Here is a 16,791-nt window from a genome sequence, read left to right as displayed (position 1 = left end):
AGCACCTCACAGATCTGGCACATAGGTAGCATCTGCTCATCTCTGTAGCCTCATGTCTTAATACCACCTATACCCTCTTCCCATCTACTGCATTCTATGGCCATACTTCACTACTGTCAACTCCTTGAATGAATCCATCTCTCAGTTGTGGAAATTTGCATATGTTGCCCCTTTTGTTTGCTGGGGTTACTCTCTGACCAGTTAACATTTCTTTTAGGAGACAACAATGTTGAGTTTTTCTACAGAGCTCTGTTGTCTAGGCTAAGCTTCCCTCTTGTGTCCACCGACAACTTTCTGTTCTTACCTGTTACAATCCAGTTGTGATAGGTCTATCACAATATATTTATTTTTGTTTTTCCCATAGAAGATAAAGTATTCTGAGAGTAAACAACACACCTTACATGACTTGTGTTCCAAATTCTAGACAGCAGACCACCAATATGTGAAGGAATGGTAGGTTTGTGAAAGGAATGGGTATACAAAGTAAAGCTTTCAAAGGAATGGAATTCTTTGCTCCACCAAAAATTTTTAGAATAGACATGAACTGGAAGTCTGTAAATCAAAACCCTATTGACTTATATGGTTATCTCAGAAAACATATTCTACCAAAAAGATGGTATCTCTAAAATAAAATATAAATTTCACATAGCAAGCCTTAAAAAAGACCAGAATGTTCACTTTGTAATACAGCTTTTGTACAAAAGGAAGATAAACAATATCCATAATCTTAACAGATTCACTAAGAGCACATATATAGAAGACTTGAACAATAAAATACAAATAATAATTACCTTTAGATGGCTGTATTATGGTATATTCCATTATATATTCATCATTTTCAGTATTTTTTAAATGGACACTTGTTACTTTTATACAGGATTAATATTTTAGAAAGTATATATAAAGTAAATGATTCTGAATAATTAATTTCTACGTGTTAGGGAGTTCTCGTTGATATTATGGTACTTAAATGTTTAAGCAGCCACAATGGTGTTGTCACTACTCCCAAATTATAGTATAATTACCTAGATCAATTGCTTTTTTGAACTCAAGCAAAGAACCTTCTGAGAGTTGCACTGTCTCTTTAAAACATCCCTTAAGTTTTTCTTTGATGAAATCCAGAGTTCAGTACTATATCAATGCCTGTATAACAAATATGAATAAAGCTCTGAAAGTATACTGAAAACTGTGGCACTATCTTTTCACATCTGTTTTTCTGCATTAGCAGAAGGCTGCAAATGACAGGTACCTGTGGGAGACCAGAACAACCCTAATGCTTACACTGAAGCAATCCTTAAATCACTGTGAAAAATGAGATCGTTAAAGGGGCTCCTAAATAAAGTTGATCTGTCTATAAAAAACAGATTTAGAAAAAAAAAGAATGAATTTAGAGTATAAATACTTATGAAATTATCTCTGAACAATAAAATGTATATTAATTTCCTAGTTTAGTCATATGAACTAGATCTGGATTTGGCAAGTGTTTTCTGTAAAGAGACAGAAAGAGGTAAATACTTCAATTTTAGATTTTAGATTTTGTGGGCAAGAGGCTAAACTGAGAATATAATGCAGGTACTTTATTAAAATAGAGGAGACAGATTTTGACAAAAATTTTTATGAGCTAAGTAAAAAAACTTAATAATAGTAATTGAGTATAATTTTTCAAGTAATACAAGTCTACCAGTGAGAAGAAATGGAAATCTTTTCTTTCGGGGGAGGAGGCAGGGGAGATAACATTTTGCTTAATTCAGGTTTAATGTTCCCCGTCATCAAAATCAATTGCAAAAGTCTACCTTTTAATGCTGATCTGCAATGAGATTTTATATTTTAACACAACACAACTATCTGTATTGAGATTTTATATTTTATCTTTGAATATGTCTTTTCAAACAGGTGGCATATTAAAGTGTCACTGAGTAATAAACACAGTGCTGTGACTCCTAATTTGGTAATAAAATAATCAACACTACATTGTTCATGAAAAGTTTGATATTAAAAGTCCATTTTTCTTTTCTTGTTTGGACACGATGGATAAATACTACTAATAAAAATATAGTAAAATATCATAGGGCAACATGTGTGGCACTCAAAACACTACTGAGTTACAATGGTGTCACTGTGATCTGTAGTAAATCAGGCAGCAGTAAGAAATGATAAAAGTGCTTCCTAATGGCTCTGTCACAACTACCCAACTGTCCTGAAGTGCAAAAACTTTTTATTGATGATATGTAAATGAATGACTGTGGAACTGTTACAATAAAACTTTATTTATAGGATTTAAATTTGAATTTCATAAATTTTTACATCAAAATATTTCTCTTCTTTGGATTCTTTTTCACCCATTAAAAATATAAAAATTATTTTGAGCTCACAGGCTATAAAAAACAGGCAGTGGGCCATCTTGGACCCAGAAGCCATAGTTTGCTGACCCCTGAACTCATGATCCAGATAATTACATTCTTACCTTCGGGCAAGCTGCCTCAATTGTTCAGCACATTGACTGTCTGATTTCTGGTTTATAAGTTCAAGGATGTTCATGGTTCTGTGAAAATGTCCACATGATAAACTCACACTAACAGCTGTTTCATGTTTATCTCCGGTTAGTACCCATACTTTGATACCAGCCATTCTTAATCCCTCAATAGTTTCTCGAACTCTATCTTGTAGCCTGAAAATAAAAGAAACAACATTAGTAGTGAGAAGAATACTTTTTGACTATTTCAATTATAAACCACCTAGTACATATAAGGTAAATTCTAGACTCCCTGACTTAAAAATGTTATAGTACAGTGATACAATTGATTTTTTCCCCCATTTGGGAAGAAACAGGAAAAACCAAATTAGACATCATCTGGTTAACATAACATCCACAACTTTATATCTTACGAGTATATCTTCAAAGTTGATCTTTATAGAACTAAACTAAGTATACAGTCTTCATAAACTCCTATTTATTAGAAAATATTAAATTTGAAATTAGAAGATTTTTCTTTTTATAAGAAAATTTCTCACATCAGTAGTTCAAAAATCAAATTGTGGACAACAAAGGATGACATAACCGCAGGTGAGTCTTAGAAATCTCATGAGGACAACTGAAAAGTAAATGAAAACCTAAATTAAAAAAAATGCAAACACTTACAGAGACAAGTGATGAGGAACAAACACTAAATAGGCCTCAGGGAGTTCACAAACTAACAGAGGAGAAAGTCTTTAAAGAAATAATTATACTGCCACAAGAACAACACAGAACTACCTACAAAACATGGATACTTCACAAAGGAGAGGTTTTTAATCCGGTTAGGGGTAAAGAAAGGTCTTACTGGAGTTGGGGTACTATCTGAGCTATATTTTATAAAGATATTCACAAATGGGTAAGGGGGAAATTATCCAGGCACAACGTACAGCCTTGCCACAGAACAAAGGCACAAAATAGAATAGTTTTAACTAGAGCTGTTGTTCAGAGAACTACAGACAGTTTGGTACTGTTGAAGCATAATGTGGAAGCAGGCAGTGGTGGGAAGTGAAGCTGGAGCATTAAACAGGTGCTTAAAGCTTTTGTATGCCATACTGAGTAGTAGTCTACAAATTCAAGCCTATAGGGAAAGCTACATAGCTGAGTTCATTCATCTATTTAAGGTATCTGGCTAGAATAAGTGTTGTATCCGCTGAATGGGAAAAATTACCCATTTATTTTGATTTTAAATATATTATTATAGGATGTTAATAAATGGAATTTATGTCATAAATTAGAAACACTTGGCTAGGAAAATTCTTATGAGAAAAAACGGATATTGCCTATTTGTCTGATATTTACCTGTCTTCCACTGCTGTAGCTCCAAGTAATATTAGATTTTTCTCTATGAATTGGAAGACATCTGCCAATTTCTCTTCCCGTTGTTGCAAGGCAGTTCTGGCTTCAAAGAGACGTCTATCTATTTCCTCATACTCTTTAGATGTCAACTGTTTATAGGCCATACACAGAGTTCTTAGCCCTTTCTAAAACAGAAAAATTAAAGACAAAAATTGAACCAAAATAACTAATGGGAAATCAAGAAGTCACTGAAATAAACTGAGGATGCCTTACCAAAAGTCAATTACAAACAACTTAAAAGTACTATCATCTAGTAACAGGATATACATGAAGTGTCACAAAGCCCTAGTGATCTGAGTTATGGGACACACATTATCAGAGCTTTTATAATTTTTGATGAGTTCTTAAAAAGTTGCTCAAAATACTTAAGGTTTTTAATATCAGAGCCTAGACAGGATCATAAAGATGATCTTACTGTGTTTTTAAAACTGTTTTACCTGTAAAGCCAGACACTTCTATAAGGGTATCTTCAGGCTGTCAAGAGACAGGCAGCCCAGGTTCTATTCTCCTGTTTTAACCATTACAAATCCATTTTATAAGAATTCTTTTTAAGCAAAGAAGACCATAATTTCCTGAAGGTGCACAGTATGACGAATTTACAGTTCAAATAACGAAGTCGGTAAGGTGGCCCTCATCCAATAAACAATTCTTTCTAGAGCCACCGAATGATTTTAAACTGTATCATTATACATCTTCATTGGTGAAACGGAGTTACACAATACTTAGGAATATATATTTGATTATCCGATTCTCCTGGGCACAAATTTTTCCTATGGTGTTACTATTTAAAAGTTGGTACCTATATCCAAAAGCTTATAAAAGTTCTTGCTGTACATTTTCCTCAGAAAAATCCAAATATTCTAATAACAGAACTTGGAAAGGGTACATTTTAAAATACTATATGACATTATTTAGATTTCTAAATACTGATGTTCTTGATTTACAAATGACCAACACTTAGGGATGCCTGGGTGGCTCAGTCACCCAACTCTTGATTTCGGCTCAGGTCATGATCTCATGGTTTGTGAGTCCAAGCCCTGCATCAAGGCTCTGTGCTGACAGTGCAGAGCCTGCTTGGGATTTCCTCTCTCTCTCTCAAAAATAAACAAGCATTAAAAAAGACAACAACCAAAAAACCAAATGACCCACACCTATAAATGTTTTTCTTAAATAATAGTTAAGAGGCCATGAGAGTTACTAGTATATGAAAGTAATTCACTTTACAACAAATACTTACTGAAATGCTAACTATGTGCCAGCATTGTTCTGGATATTAAAATGAATGTTAAGTAGAAGAATGTCTTTTTCTTATGGATGTTACAGTGTGGTAGGTGAACTACATCATAAACAATTAGGAAACAAGCAATGGGAGAAAATAAACCATAAAAGGGAGGCAGGTGAGCAGAGATGAGTATGGAGCATACATTTATAGAAATGCAGAAATAAAAGATCATGAGTTCCTAAGACTGAAAGAGAGCTGCTTAAAAATCTTCCTCTTCAGGGGCGCCTGGGTGGCGCAGTCGGTTAAGCGTCCGACTTCAGCCAGGTCACGATCTCGCGGTCCGTGAGTTCGAGCCCCGCGTCGGGCTCTGGGCTGATGGCTCAGAGCCTGGAGCCTGCTTCCGATTCTGTGTCTCCCTCTCTCTCTGCCCCTCCCCCGTTCATGCTCTGTCTCTCTCTGTCCCAAAAATAAATAAACGTTGAAAAAAAATTAAAAAAAAAAAAAAAAAAAAAAAAAGAAAAAAAAAAATTCTTCCTCTTCAGATGAAGTGTGGCACTTTGTTTTTGTAAGATTCTCCTACATTCTTCTAGTAAGAGACCTAATTCACAAACCATAAAATTCATTCCTTTAAAGAGAACAATTTAGTGGTTTTTAGTGTATTCACAGAGTTGTACAATCATGACTACTATCTAATTACAGAATATTTTCATCATCCCTAAAAGGAATCCCATATTCATTAGCAGACACTTCCTTTTTACCCCTTCTTCCAGACCCTGGCAACTACTAACGTGCTTTTTGTCTCTATGAATTCCATTAATCTGGATATTTCATATAAATGGAACATGTGACCATTTATGACTAGCTTCTTTTACTAGGCATAACCTTTCCAAGATTCATCCATGTTGTAGCATATAAGTATTTCATTCCTTTTAATGGCCAAATAACATTCCATTATAAGGAGATGACACATTGTTTAATCCATGCATCAGCTGATGGAATTTGAATGTTTCCACCTTTTGGCTATTTAGCAAAAATGCTACTAAGTTTTTGTGTGAACATGTGTTCAGTTCTCTTGGGTGTATAACTAGCAGTGAATGGGTTATACAGTTACCTTTATTACTCTATGTTCTGTGAGAAACTGTCAAACTATTTTCTAAAGTGTTTGTACCATTTATATTCTCACCAGCAATGAAGGTGCCAGTTTCTCCACATCCTTGGGATTCCCCCATATTCTTCTAGTAAACTCCTCTTTTTAATGTATTAATTTGAATGGTCTTTGTAGCCAGAAATACCCTGATTGTAATAGGTTCAAAGAGAAGACTTGAATTTTAGCAGGTTAAAAGTCATTTTATAACCAAAGAATGTGGAAGACAACACATACTGTAACAGAACTGCAGAATGTCTATAATTTTTTTTATAAATTACTAATGCAAAAATGAAGCCTTAAATCTTTCATATGTATATCTTCTAGTTTTATATATTTTAGAAATCTCCACTCACCAAAGCAAATTCATCTACATGAATTCTGGTTTTTTCTATTTCTCCACCTACACAATTAGGAAGAATTGATGATTCAGCTCCTTTAGCAAATAAAAACTTCTCACCTAAAGAGAAAAATCAGTTATCAGACTCTTAATATTAGATAAATAAAAATTCATAAAAATTTAGACAGGTTACCTGAAGGTGCCTGAACAATCACACTCATTCTCCTACGATCTGAGTCAAATTCGAGAATATGAAGCAGTTTGTACCTAAGGAAAAAAAAAATAAGATAAAAAGTCTACTTTTTTTGAATAGTAAGTGAATCTTTGACAAGAACCCCTATAAAAGATAAAATGGTTGATTTAGAATAAGAAATTAATCTCAAGTACATTTTCAAGATGATGGGTTATGAATCACTAATAATAACACAAGATAGAAATAGAAGGAACTGACATTTATTGAGTACTTACCAAATGCCATGTACTTTACCTACCTTATGTCATTTAATACCCATGAGAACCAAAGAAGGTAGGTCTTATCTCATTTTACAGATGAGGACTATTAAACTCAGAAAGATTAAGTAATTTTCCTAAAGTCAAATAAGTTTGTGAGTGGCACAGCAAGGATTGGAATCCAGATCTGCCCAGCTCCACGTTTTTCTAAAAAAGGTAATTGATTCTCAACCCTTTTCTCTGCCCAAACACACCTGAGAAATACAACACACTGACATTAGTAACAGAGGATCATTACAGCAGTGATTCTGAACCTAGAACAGTGTACGTGTGTACAGGTAGGGAAACAAATGCCTTTATAGGCAGCAGTAAAAGAATTTGTGTGGATGGGTCAGGTGTGGCTTGAAGTTTTTGGGATGGATTTATATAATGATGTTTATATGAAATGTTTTGTACATCTCAAAGAAAAACACTGAGTGGGATGATGGTTTGTAAGTTGATGAAATGAGCTACATAGGCTTCTACATGAAATTAGCCAAAAAATGGCTCTATTTTAGTTTGGAAAACCATAGTTTGGCAAGGGACAGCTACAGTTGAGATATAATTGGAATTGATAAAACAATGGAAGATATGACTAGAACAGGAATGGACTAATTTATAAAGCAGTGTAAATATAAGGAAGGTTTTCTTTATTCAGTAAGAACTTATGGAACTCATTACCCCAGGAGTGTATAAAAATAAACATATGAGTAAATTCAAGAACCATTAAGCTAAAATACAAATGAAAGATTCACAGTAGAATGTTATTATTACTGTGAAAAAGTACAATGGAGTATTAACATCATTCTAGAGCAGGGGTCAGTAAACTTTTTCTGTAAAGGTCCAGACAGTACATATTTTAGGCTTTGCAGGCTATATATGGTTTCTGTTGCATTTTTTTTTTTAAACAACAATCCTTTAAAAGTGTAATATAGCTTGTAGACTGTACAAACCAAGCCATAGACCAGATATGGCCTATGGGCCACAGTTTACAGATTCCTATTCTATACTAAACACACAGAAGATTATAATATAGAAAAAAAATTACCGTTCCAGTTTTCCAAGTGTTTTAACTTCCATAGTTTCTTCAGAATTGCCAATAAATACAATGCCAATTCTAGGGATTAAAAGAGAAGAAATACAGGATTAAAAAATTTTTTTTCAAATGTTTATTTTTGAGTGAAAGAGCACATGAGAGCAGGGTGGGGGCAGAGAGAGGGGGACAGAATATCTGAAGTGGGCTCTGTGCTGACAGCAGAGCCCGATGTGGGGGGCTTGAACTCATGAACCATGAGACCATAACCTGAGCCTAAGTCAGATGCTTAACTGACTGAGCCACCCAGGAACCCTAAGAAATGTAAGATTTAGAGACGCTATTTCATGTTTCACAATATGTCATTATAACTTAGCCTGAATAAAAACATTTAAAATACACATTTAAGATATATTTAAAAATATTTCTTTGAGGGGCACCTGGGTGGTTCAGTTAAGTGTCTAACTCTTGATTTCGGCTCAGGTCATGATCTCATGGTTCTTTGTGAGATGGAGCCCCAGTTGGGCTCTGCACTGACAGCATGGAGCCTGCTTGGGATTCTCTCTCTTCCTCTCTCTGCCCCTTCCCTGCTTGCATGTGCTCTCTTTCTCTCCGAAAAATAAAAAAAAATTAATTTGAATATGGCATTATTTTTAAGAACTTGAAGGATCAGAGTAGGTCCAAAACAACACATTCACAAGTATTTCTCACAAATTATATTATTCATATTTCACAGTAACCAGATTTTTAAAAATCTCTTCAAAATATGATTCAATGCAAGCTTGTCAACAAAATTAATGACACATATAAAATTCTCCTTTATGTGTTTATGAATTCTACCTTTATGCATTTATGAATTTTGTCTGACAATTTAAAATAATTTTCTAGTATTTGTAGTTGTTTATTTAAAAGATGTTTTTCTGAAGATTTGAAAATTAGACTAAACTATACCTTGCAGCAGCTTCCACTAGAGCTTTTTCATCTGGTGAAGATGCATAGTACTCCAACTGGGAGGGTGCAAGGTTGGATTGCCAGGGACCATCACCAATGCCATCAGTCTGAACGTTGCTAATCTGTACAGTGTGACAGAGACTGACTGCTTTAAAGAAGAGATCATGTTCTTTAATCTGTAGAAAAATAATATTCACAATAAAAATACCATCCCCAAACAACATTTAGAAAACCATAAGCAGAATTCTAAAAAATGTGAATACTGTTAATAATTGGTTATCTTAGATTTACAATAAGAGTGCTATAATCTTGAACTGCCTGAATACTAGCTGGTTGCTTCTGACTCCAAAAAGTAAAATGTTACATTTGCTTATGACCTTTCAACATAAGAGTATCTTTTGGGAGGCACCGCCAAATTGTAAGACCTCTTAAAAAGTGAGGTCTCAAGAAGCATTAAATAAATGTAAGCTCTATTTCTTAGCAAAGTCTCTTTACTTCTTTACTTCAAGGCATAGGGTTCTTCTTAACTTAGTCTCATTTACCCAGAGAACTAAGGCAGACAGACACACATTAATTGACAAGTTAAACTGGGTTATCACCACAAATTCTCCGTGTTGAATCAAAGGATATACATTTCAAATATATATTTTTTGTCCCACTAACACTTAAACTTTTTCTCCTTCAATCAATCGAGCAACTACCAGAGAGAATTATTTCAAACGAAATTCCAATTTATTAATTTAAAAGTTACTTACTAGTTCAGTTTCATTTTCAGGACTGGTCCTAAAAGAAGAACTAGTTGTAAGATGGGATAAGTTGTTAAGATGGGATAAACTATTAAGATAAGGTAAGTTTCCGTCTGAAGAGTCTGGTGTTGGTCCTTCAGAGACAAGTCTACCATTGATTTCTTGGTATTTTATGCCATTAATTGAACACTCCCGAAACTGCATCTCATTTTCTGTCAATGTGCCAGTTTTATCTGTAAACACATATTCCACCTAGAGATGAAAGATAAAAGAAAAAAAAACTTTTGTGTTTATGGTCCTATGTTAAACAAAAAAACCTTGTCGCCCATCTCCTAATGTCAAGCTTACCTATTAACATTGGCATACTGATGCTGAGATTCCTTTAATCCAAGCACAATAATTAAAGATACCCAGAAACAAAACAGGGTAACATAAAGTAATTTCAGTCTATATACACATACACTTTGAAGTTTGTGGCATTTTTACATGCATGTTCATCTGTAGAGCTGACTGATAATGTGGTATTAATAGTTCTTTTTCCTCTCCTGGATAAGGTATTTTGAAGTAGTAGGATTAAGAATGATCTTTGAGCAAGGGTGGAAGGGATGCTTAATAACCTAGAATGTGAAAGGGTATGTGGTCCAGAAGAAATGGTACAGAGCTGGGAATAGGAACACAAAGTCATAGCAACACAAGAAGTCAGAGATAGAAAGTTATCTAAAATAGATAGATGGGGGAAATTGAAACCAAGGGTAGGAGACAAACTCAGGGAAAAGGAAAATGTTTAAGTGAAAATATGTTATTTTTTTATTTTTTAATTTTTATTTATTAAAAAAAATTTTTTTTAATGTTTATTTATTTTTGAGAGAGACAGAGAGAGACAGAGCTGGGGAGGAACAGAGAGAGAGGGAGACACAGAATCCGAAACAGGCTCCAGGCTCTGAGCTGTCAGCCCAGGGCCCGATGCGGGACTCAAACTCACAAACCGCGAGATCATGACCTGAGCCGAAGCCAGACGCTCAACCGACTGAGCCACCCAGGCGCCCCTAAATGAAAATATTTTAAAAACGTAAGACAAATAATTGTATTACTCTTGGAGACTAATTTTGGAAAATTAAGCCTAAAAGAAGGTAGGTCCAAAAAGAGAAGATTGAAATAGTTAAATCTTGATACAAACTAGGATCACGGTGAGGATTTAATTAATGCATTGATGATTTGAGAAAGTCATCATTTAAAAAGCGAGGTAGACACCATAAGGAAAAACAATAACCACAGACCAATATCCCTTATGAACATAAACACAAACCAAATCTAGAACAATATAAAAAATACACACCATGAACATGTGGGATTCATCCCTGGAATGCAAAACTGGTTCAACATCAATTAATCAATGAAACCCACCATAATAAGTTGGTACTTGTTCTTTATTCTATTATTAAAATGATCATCTCAACAGATGCAGAAAAAGCATTTAACAGAATCCAATACCCTTTCATGATAAAAACATTCAACAAATTAGGGACAGGCTATTTCCTCAACCTGATAAAATACGTCTACAAAACCCCATAGTTAGCATTTGATGAAGAAAGACTGAATGCTTTCCCTTAAACTGAGTTCAGGAATAAAGCAAAAATGTCTGTTCTTGCCACTTTTATTTTATGATACAAAATATATCAACAAACAGAACTAACACTCCAAAAGTGATTAGAATAGACAGAGATCTGTCAGTCATGGAGGATTTTTTAGAATTAAAAGATTAGATAGAGATGAATAAAATAAATCAATTTTGATTTTTAAAAATTTGTATAAAATCAAGAAGTTTTAACTTTAGTGATAAAGAGGGCACTGTACACCACCCTAAGATTAGTTTCTTTAACAGTATGGAAATTTAAGGACATAGGAGAGTGTGAAATAAAGTAGATTTCACTGGTATAAAAATAGGTAAAGGAATATAGGCAATAAACATATTATGAAATACTTGCAGGCTTAAAAGTAAAAAGAAAGGCTGAGATGAATTAGAAATTTTACAAAGTTATCACTTAAAGTTTATTAAAAAGAAAACAGATATGGATATGCACAGTGTGAAGTTTCAGAAAAACAACATTCTAACATGAAGGAAAGAGGAAGAGAAGAAAATTGGGATAGAAAAGGTCAAAGGAAAGAAAAAATGGGAAAAAATGTGTTTGGAGAAGTAAAAGCAGGCTCTGTTTTTAGGTCCTGAATATGTGATACATAATTAAAGAAATGTGACATAAATTAATATTTAGCATAAGTTACTACAGCCTCCTAAATGTTAAAAATAAATGGATCAACTTCTGGTTAAAAATGGCAGGCTGAGGGGCGCCTGGGTGGCGCAGTCGGTTAAGCGTCCGACTTCAGCCAGGTCACGATCTCGCGGTCTGTGAGTTCGAGCCCCGCGTCGGGCTCTGGGCTGATGGCTCGGAGCCTGGAGCCTGTTTCCGATTCTGTGTCTCCCTCTCTCTCTGCCCCTCCCCCGTTCATGCTCTGTCTCTCTCTGTCCCAAAAATAAATAAACGTTGAAAAAAAAAAAATGGCAGGCTGAGCAAGTACAATTATCTCTGCTCCTCTTGAAACTTCACTTAAGTAAGAATAGAGGAATAAAAAAAGAACAAAAATAATGGTAGATGAGACAACATGAGAAGGGAGATATAACAAGTTTGGAAGATGGAAAGGAGCTGAATGAGTGGCAAGTGACTTAAGAGAACATAGAATATGAAACCTAAGCAATGGGGGCAATCTTTTCCCAGAAACTCGCAGAAAATGGAGGTATCAGGAACAGTCTGGAACCTGAAATCACCTCATAATTTGCAAACCTGAGATTGCCTTACATCTATCCGAGCAACAGCTAGAAGGTTTATTGTCTAAGGAGGAGCTTGAACCAGAGAGAATCTGAACCCTGTGGAAAGCTGAAAACAGGTGTGAGGCAGCTAAAAACAGGAGTGCGGCAGTACACTAAAAACGGAGATTTCTACTGGATGGCCCTAACAATCACAAGCAGCAGAAATACTAACTGGAGTAATTCTCTCTGGGGAAACTGAGAAAAGACCAACACTGATGTCTGGGGATGTGCCAAAAAATAGCTGGGCTGCTAGGGTTTTCTATGGAAAACTTTTAAGCTTGTAAAGAAAACCAAAGATTAGCATTCATTTGAGGATCACTCCTTAAAAGAAAGGTAGAGTCTTAGACAAATTAGACAGTTTGCTACAACAAAGTCATGAAAACATGAACTTATAACAATATGGCTGATATATAAGGGAACAATTTGAACATAACGTGCACTTTGCATTTGGTTATGCACAATTTCCTTTGTGAGAAACACCAGCAAACTGCCAAGCCCAGAAGGAACACGTGAAATGTGCAAGCCTCAAACAGGTACCAGTTACCTCAGGTCACCATGGGTGTTATAAGCCACACCCATCCACTTCTGTTTTCAGATAACCTTCCTTTCTATAGTTTACAATGACACACAGGTAGCAATACTTCGATGATGGTCACTTCTACAAGAAACCTTCTGGTCTATTTCAAGATAAAATGCCACATATATTACAGTACTTATGCATTTCTTAACAATCTATTTTAAATGTGTCATTGACAAAGTTTTTGTTGTACTCCTAATCCCATTAGTCCTGTGGCTTTTACTAAGTAATTTTAAGTAGCACAATAAGTTTTAGGAATGCATATGCCATATTGTAGTAGAACAGACTACTGAGAAAGGAACTAGGGGCAAAGAGAAAATGCAAGGAGCACAAGACTAAATAGCCATCATTAATATCTTCAGAGAGCTAAAAGAATAGATTATATTCAAGAAAAGGAATATGATGCAATTAAAAAAGATTATTCAAATATACTAGAATATTAGAAATTAAAAATATTATAACAGAAATAAAAGAAATTAAAAGATAGGTAGAAAGATAGAGTTGACAAATTCTTCCAGAATTATAAAAACAAACAAGTAAAGGAAAACTGAAAGTCAAAGAAAGAGAAGTACAGAATCAAGATAAATGGTCTGATATCTAAATACTAAATTGAAAAAGACATGTTATCAAAGAAATTATGTAAGAAAAATTCTAGAATTGAAGTACATGTATTTCCAGACTGAAAGGGCTCACAGAGCTCACTGTCCAATGAAAGCATAAAAAAAAAAAAAAACTGACACCAAGGTACCTCATTATGAAATTTCAGAATCATCACATTAAGAGAAGATCCTAAAGACTTCCAGAGATAAAATAACAGATCACACACAAAGAACTCGGAATCAGAATGGCATTGCATTTCTTAACAGCAACACTGGAAGCCAGAAAAAAATGGAGAAATGCTTTTAAAATATGGAAGAATGATAATTTCCAACCTGGGATGCATTATACAAATAAATTACTAATCAAGTGTAAAAAAGGAATAAAGAATTTTCACACATCCAAAGTCTCAAAATATTCTCCTCTCATGCATCCTTTTTCAGGAAGTTATTAGAAGATGTTTTCCACCAAAATGAGAGAAAAAGACACATGTGGGGTGACACGGGATCCAGGAGACAGGAGATCCAAAACAAGAGAGAGGCAAAGGAATTTCTAGAGTAATGGTAAAGGGAAGTCCTGGGTGACAGCTAAGAAGCAGGCCCAGAAATAAGTCCAAATTGAAGCAGAAAGACAAAAGTCTTCAAAAAAGCTGCCACCATAAAAAGAAAGAGAAAGGAAATCCTAGATTACTTGATATGTTTGAGTATGTAGAGAGATTTTTCAAATATTAATCAGAGAGAGACTTGTTTGTGGCATACAGAAATTAAGCAAATGAAAAAACAGAGCAATGAACTCTAGGGAAAATAACATATAAAAAAGAAAGTGTAATTATAGTATCATAGGATACACATAAAGAACTAGGAATTAGTGAGCAATACTAAGAGTCAACATAATGTCAGTAAGATTTACTGAATCCCTAATTGTGATATAACAATATTAGAGGGCTATAGGGAGGCAAAGTGGGTATGTATCTGAATATGTGTGTATAAACAGCAGCATAAGAGTATATCTTTATATTCCGTAATAAATAATGTCTAAAATTTAAAAATCAAGAAAGAACACTATATACAGTAGTGCTAAATAATGGGAAAAACGATTTCAGATTTAAAAATGAGAAACAAGAGTTAGGTGTGGAGCAAAGTAGGGCTATTTTTTGGTATAAGCCTCATAGTATTTTTCTTTGTATGTGTATTGTTTTGATAAAAATAAAATATTAGCAAAACAAAATAAAACGATCTTTTTTACCTGTCCAAGCTCTTCATTCAGATCAGAAGTATTGACTTGAGCTTTCTGGTCTGATTCTTCATGATAGAGATCAAGATCCCAGCCAATAAAAAATGATCCAAGAAATTTTTGCATTTCGACTGTCACATATAATGAAATTGGAATGATGAAATTGTAGAGTACCAAAAAGGCAAGGAAGTCTGAAATGAATCTCAGAATCTAGGCAAAAAAATGATTGATACAAGAATACATATGAGAATTTCCTCAGTATGACTGGAGAAAAATTATCAGAAAGTTTCATGAATTGAAATTCATTTGTTGAATCATTTTTTTAATACATTTCTTTTGGTTGTTTTATTGCTCATTAGAATCTTGAACAAAACGAAAAAAGAAAAGGTTAAATTCAAACTACTTGTTACTTTTTAGAAGCTACCGAAAGGCCTGATGTGACTCAAATAAACTTTAGCAAAATATTTAATTAATAATCCCTGAAGTATACTTACTCTTCTACTTCTACCTTTCAAAATCAAAGATAACTAAAAATTGACTATAATTTAAAATTTATTTAAAAATTGGTAGACTAGAACTGCTGTAAATTAAAACTCTTACTTACAGATGATATAGTAATAGCCTACTTCAGTGGCACAGCAGTTATCACATTTTGACATGCATTCTGTGAAAGGTGAAATACTAATTATGAATGATATGGAAAATATGTTCCTGTGATCTGCTTTGTGGTTTCTTGAGATCCACATCTGTCTTGCAATAGTTGTATTTTAATCTAATGTGAAATCTGGAGACAAAGTTACCAAAATTGCAGATTAAATTGTCTTGGTAGTCCATATTTATTGTTTAAAACATTATATGACAAATTTTGTATCAATACTTCATCTTATCAATGGACTGACAGTAAGACTCCTTGAATTATTCTGACAGAATTGAAAATAAGTCAACTAACTCTTTAATTCACTTACAGCATACAGTAAATAAAATAAAAAAACTGAATTTGTAGTAGTGAAGGGGAATGCCAAAACAGATGATTTAAATTTTTGTGATCTCTTATAATTATTCAAGTCATGTCTTAGGAAATACAATTGCTTATGCCTTAAAATGCAAAAAGTATACCAGTATAAACATAATGGCCACTCTGACTTGCAGTGTCTTTCTGTCACCCTTCAATAGTAATGGTTTTAGGAGATCACAGTGGTCACTCCTATCAGAAGTCACTACCAAATCATCAACTGTGCCAAAGAATAGTTTCCTTTATAGCAGAGTCAAGAACACCATAAAATACCTTACTACTATTTCTTTGATGTTCTGTTTTTTGGTTATACCAAGGTTCATCCCATTTTTCTTCAGCTTGCCATGTATATTTCAAGATAGTACTGATGATGGCTTCAGAAATAAGGATTATTAGATAAATTATCAAAAATGTATTCATTGACCTGGAATGAGAAAAAAGAGCATATGAAACATATCAATTATGTGTTACTATATTCAAATGCCTGAAAATTTTATACTGGTATTAAATAAAATATAAAAATATATAAGATATCATGTAGCTATTTAAAGGAAACAATCTTTGTATTTTAAGAAATGACCATTCAATAGAATCTGTTTACCAAGGGATAAAATAGCTAATACAGAAGATTATAAGCCTATTTGAATTGGTTATATTACTGTTCAAAATGCTTACAGTAAATGACAGTTTTGGCCAATTACTCTCACCATAAG

At 34.0% G+C, this 16,791-nt stretch overlaps 1 protein-coding gene across 5 annotated transcripts in view; it reads right to left on the bottom strand.

The window, feature by feature from the left end:
• ATP11B (ATPase phospholipid transporting 11B (putative)) overlaps nucleotides 1-16,791 on the bottom strand; it is a 130,650-nt gene that overhangs the window by 48,627 nt on the left and 65,232 nt on the right. For all 5 annotated transcript variants that reach the window (XM_047874416.1, XM_047874417.1, XM_047874418.1 and 2 more), the window contains exons 11-19: nucleotides 16,352-16,502; nucleotides 15,079-15,276; nucleotides 9,806-10,048; nucleotides 9,051-9,226; nucleotides 8,115-8,183; nucleotides 6,771-6,844; nucleotides 6,594-6,697; nucleotides 3,815-3,996; nucleotides 2,465-2,668 (exon numbers count right to left, since the gene is read on the bottom strand). In XM_047874416.1, the coding sequence (XP_047730372.1) occupies nucleotides 2,465-2,668; nucleotides 3,815-3,996; nucleotides 6,594-6,697; nucleotides 6,771-6,844; nucleotides 8,115-8,183; nucleotides 9,051-9,226; nucleotides 9,806-10,048; nucleotides 15,079-15,276; nucleotides 16,352-16,502 (1,401 nt within the window). The remainder of the gene's footprint in view (nucleotides 1-2,464; nucleotides 2,669-3,814; nucleotides 3,997-6,593; nucleotides 6,698-6,770; nucleotides 6,845-8,114; nucleotides 8,184-9,050; nucleotides 9,227-9,805; nucleotides 10,049-15,078; nucleotides 15,277-16,351; nucleotides 16,503-16,791) is intronic.

The sequence above is a fragment of the Prionailurus viverrinus genome, chromosome C2, assembly GCF_022837055.1.
Source record: "Prionailurus viverrinus isolate Anna chromosome C2, UM_Priviv_1.0, whole genome shotgun sequence".
In the NCBI taxonomy this organism is placed as follows: domain Eukaryota; kingdom Metazoa; phylum Chordata; class Mammalia; order Carnivora; family Felidae; genus Prionailurus; species Prionailurus viverrinus.
Note: the sequence above shows the minus strand (reverse complement) of the source record. Positions and strands in the feature narration are given on the sequence as shown.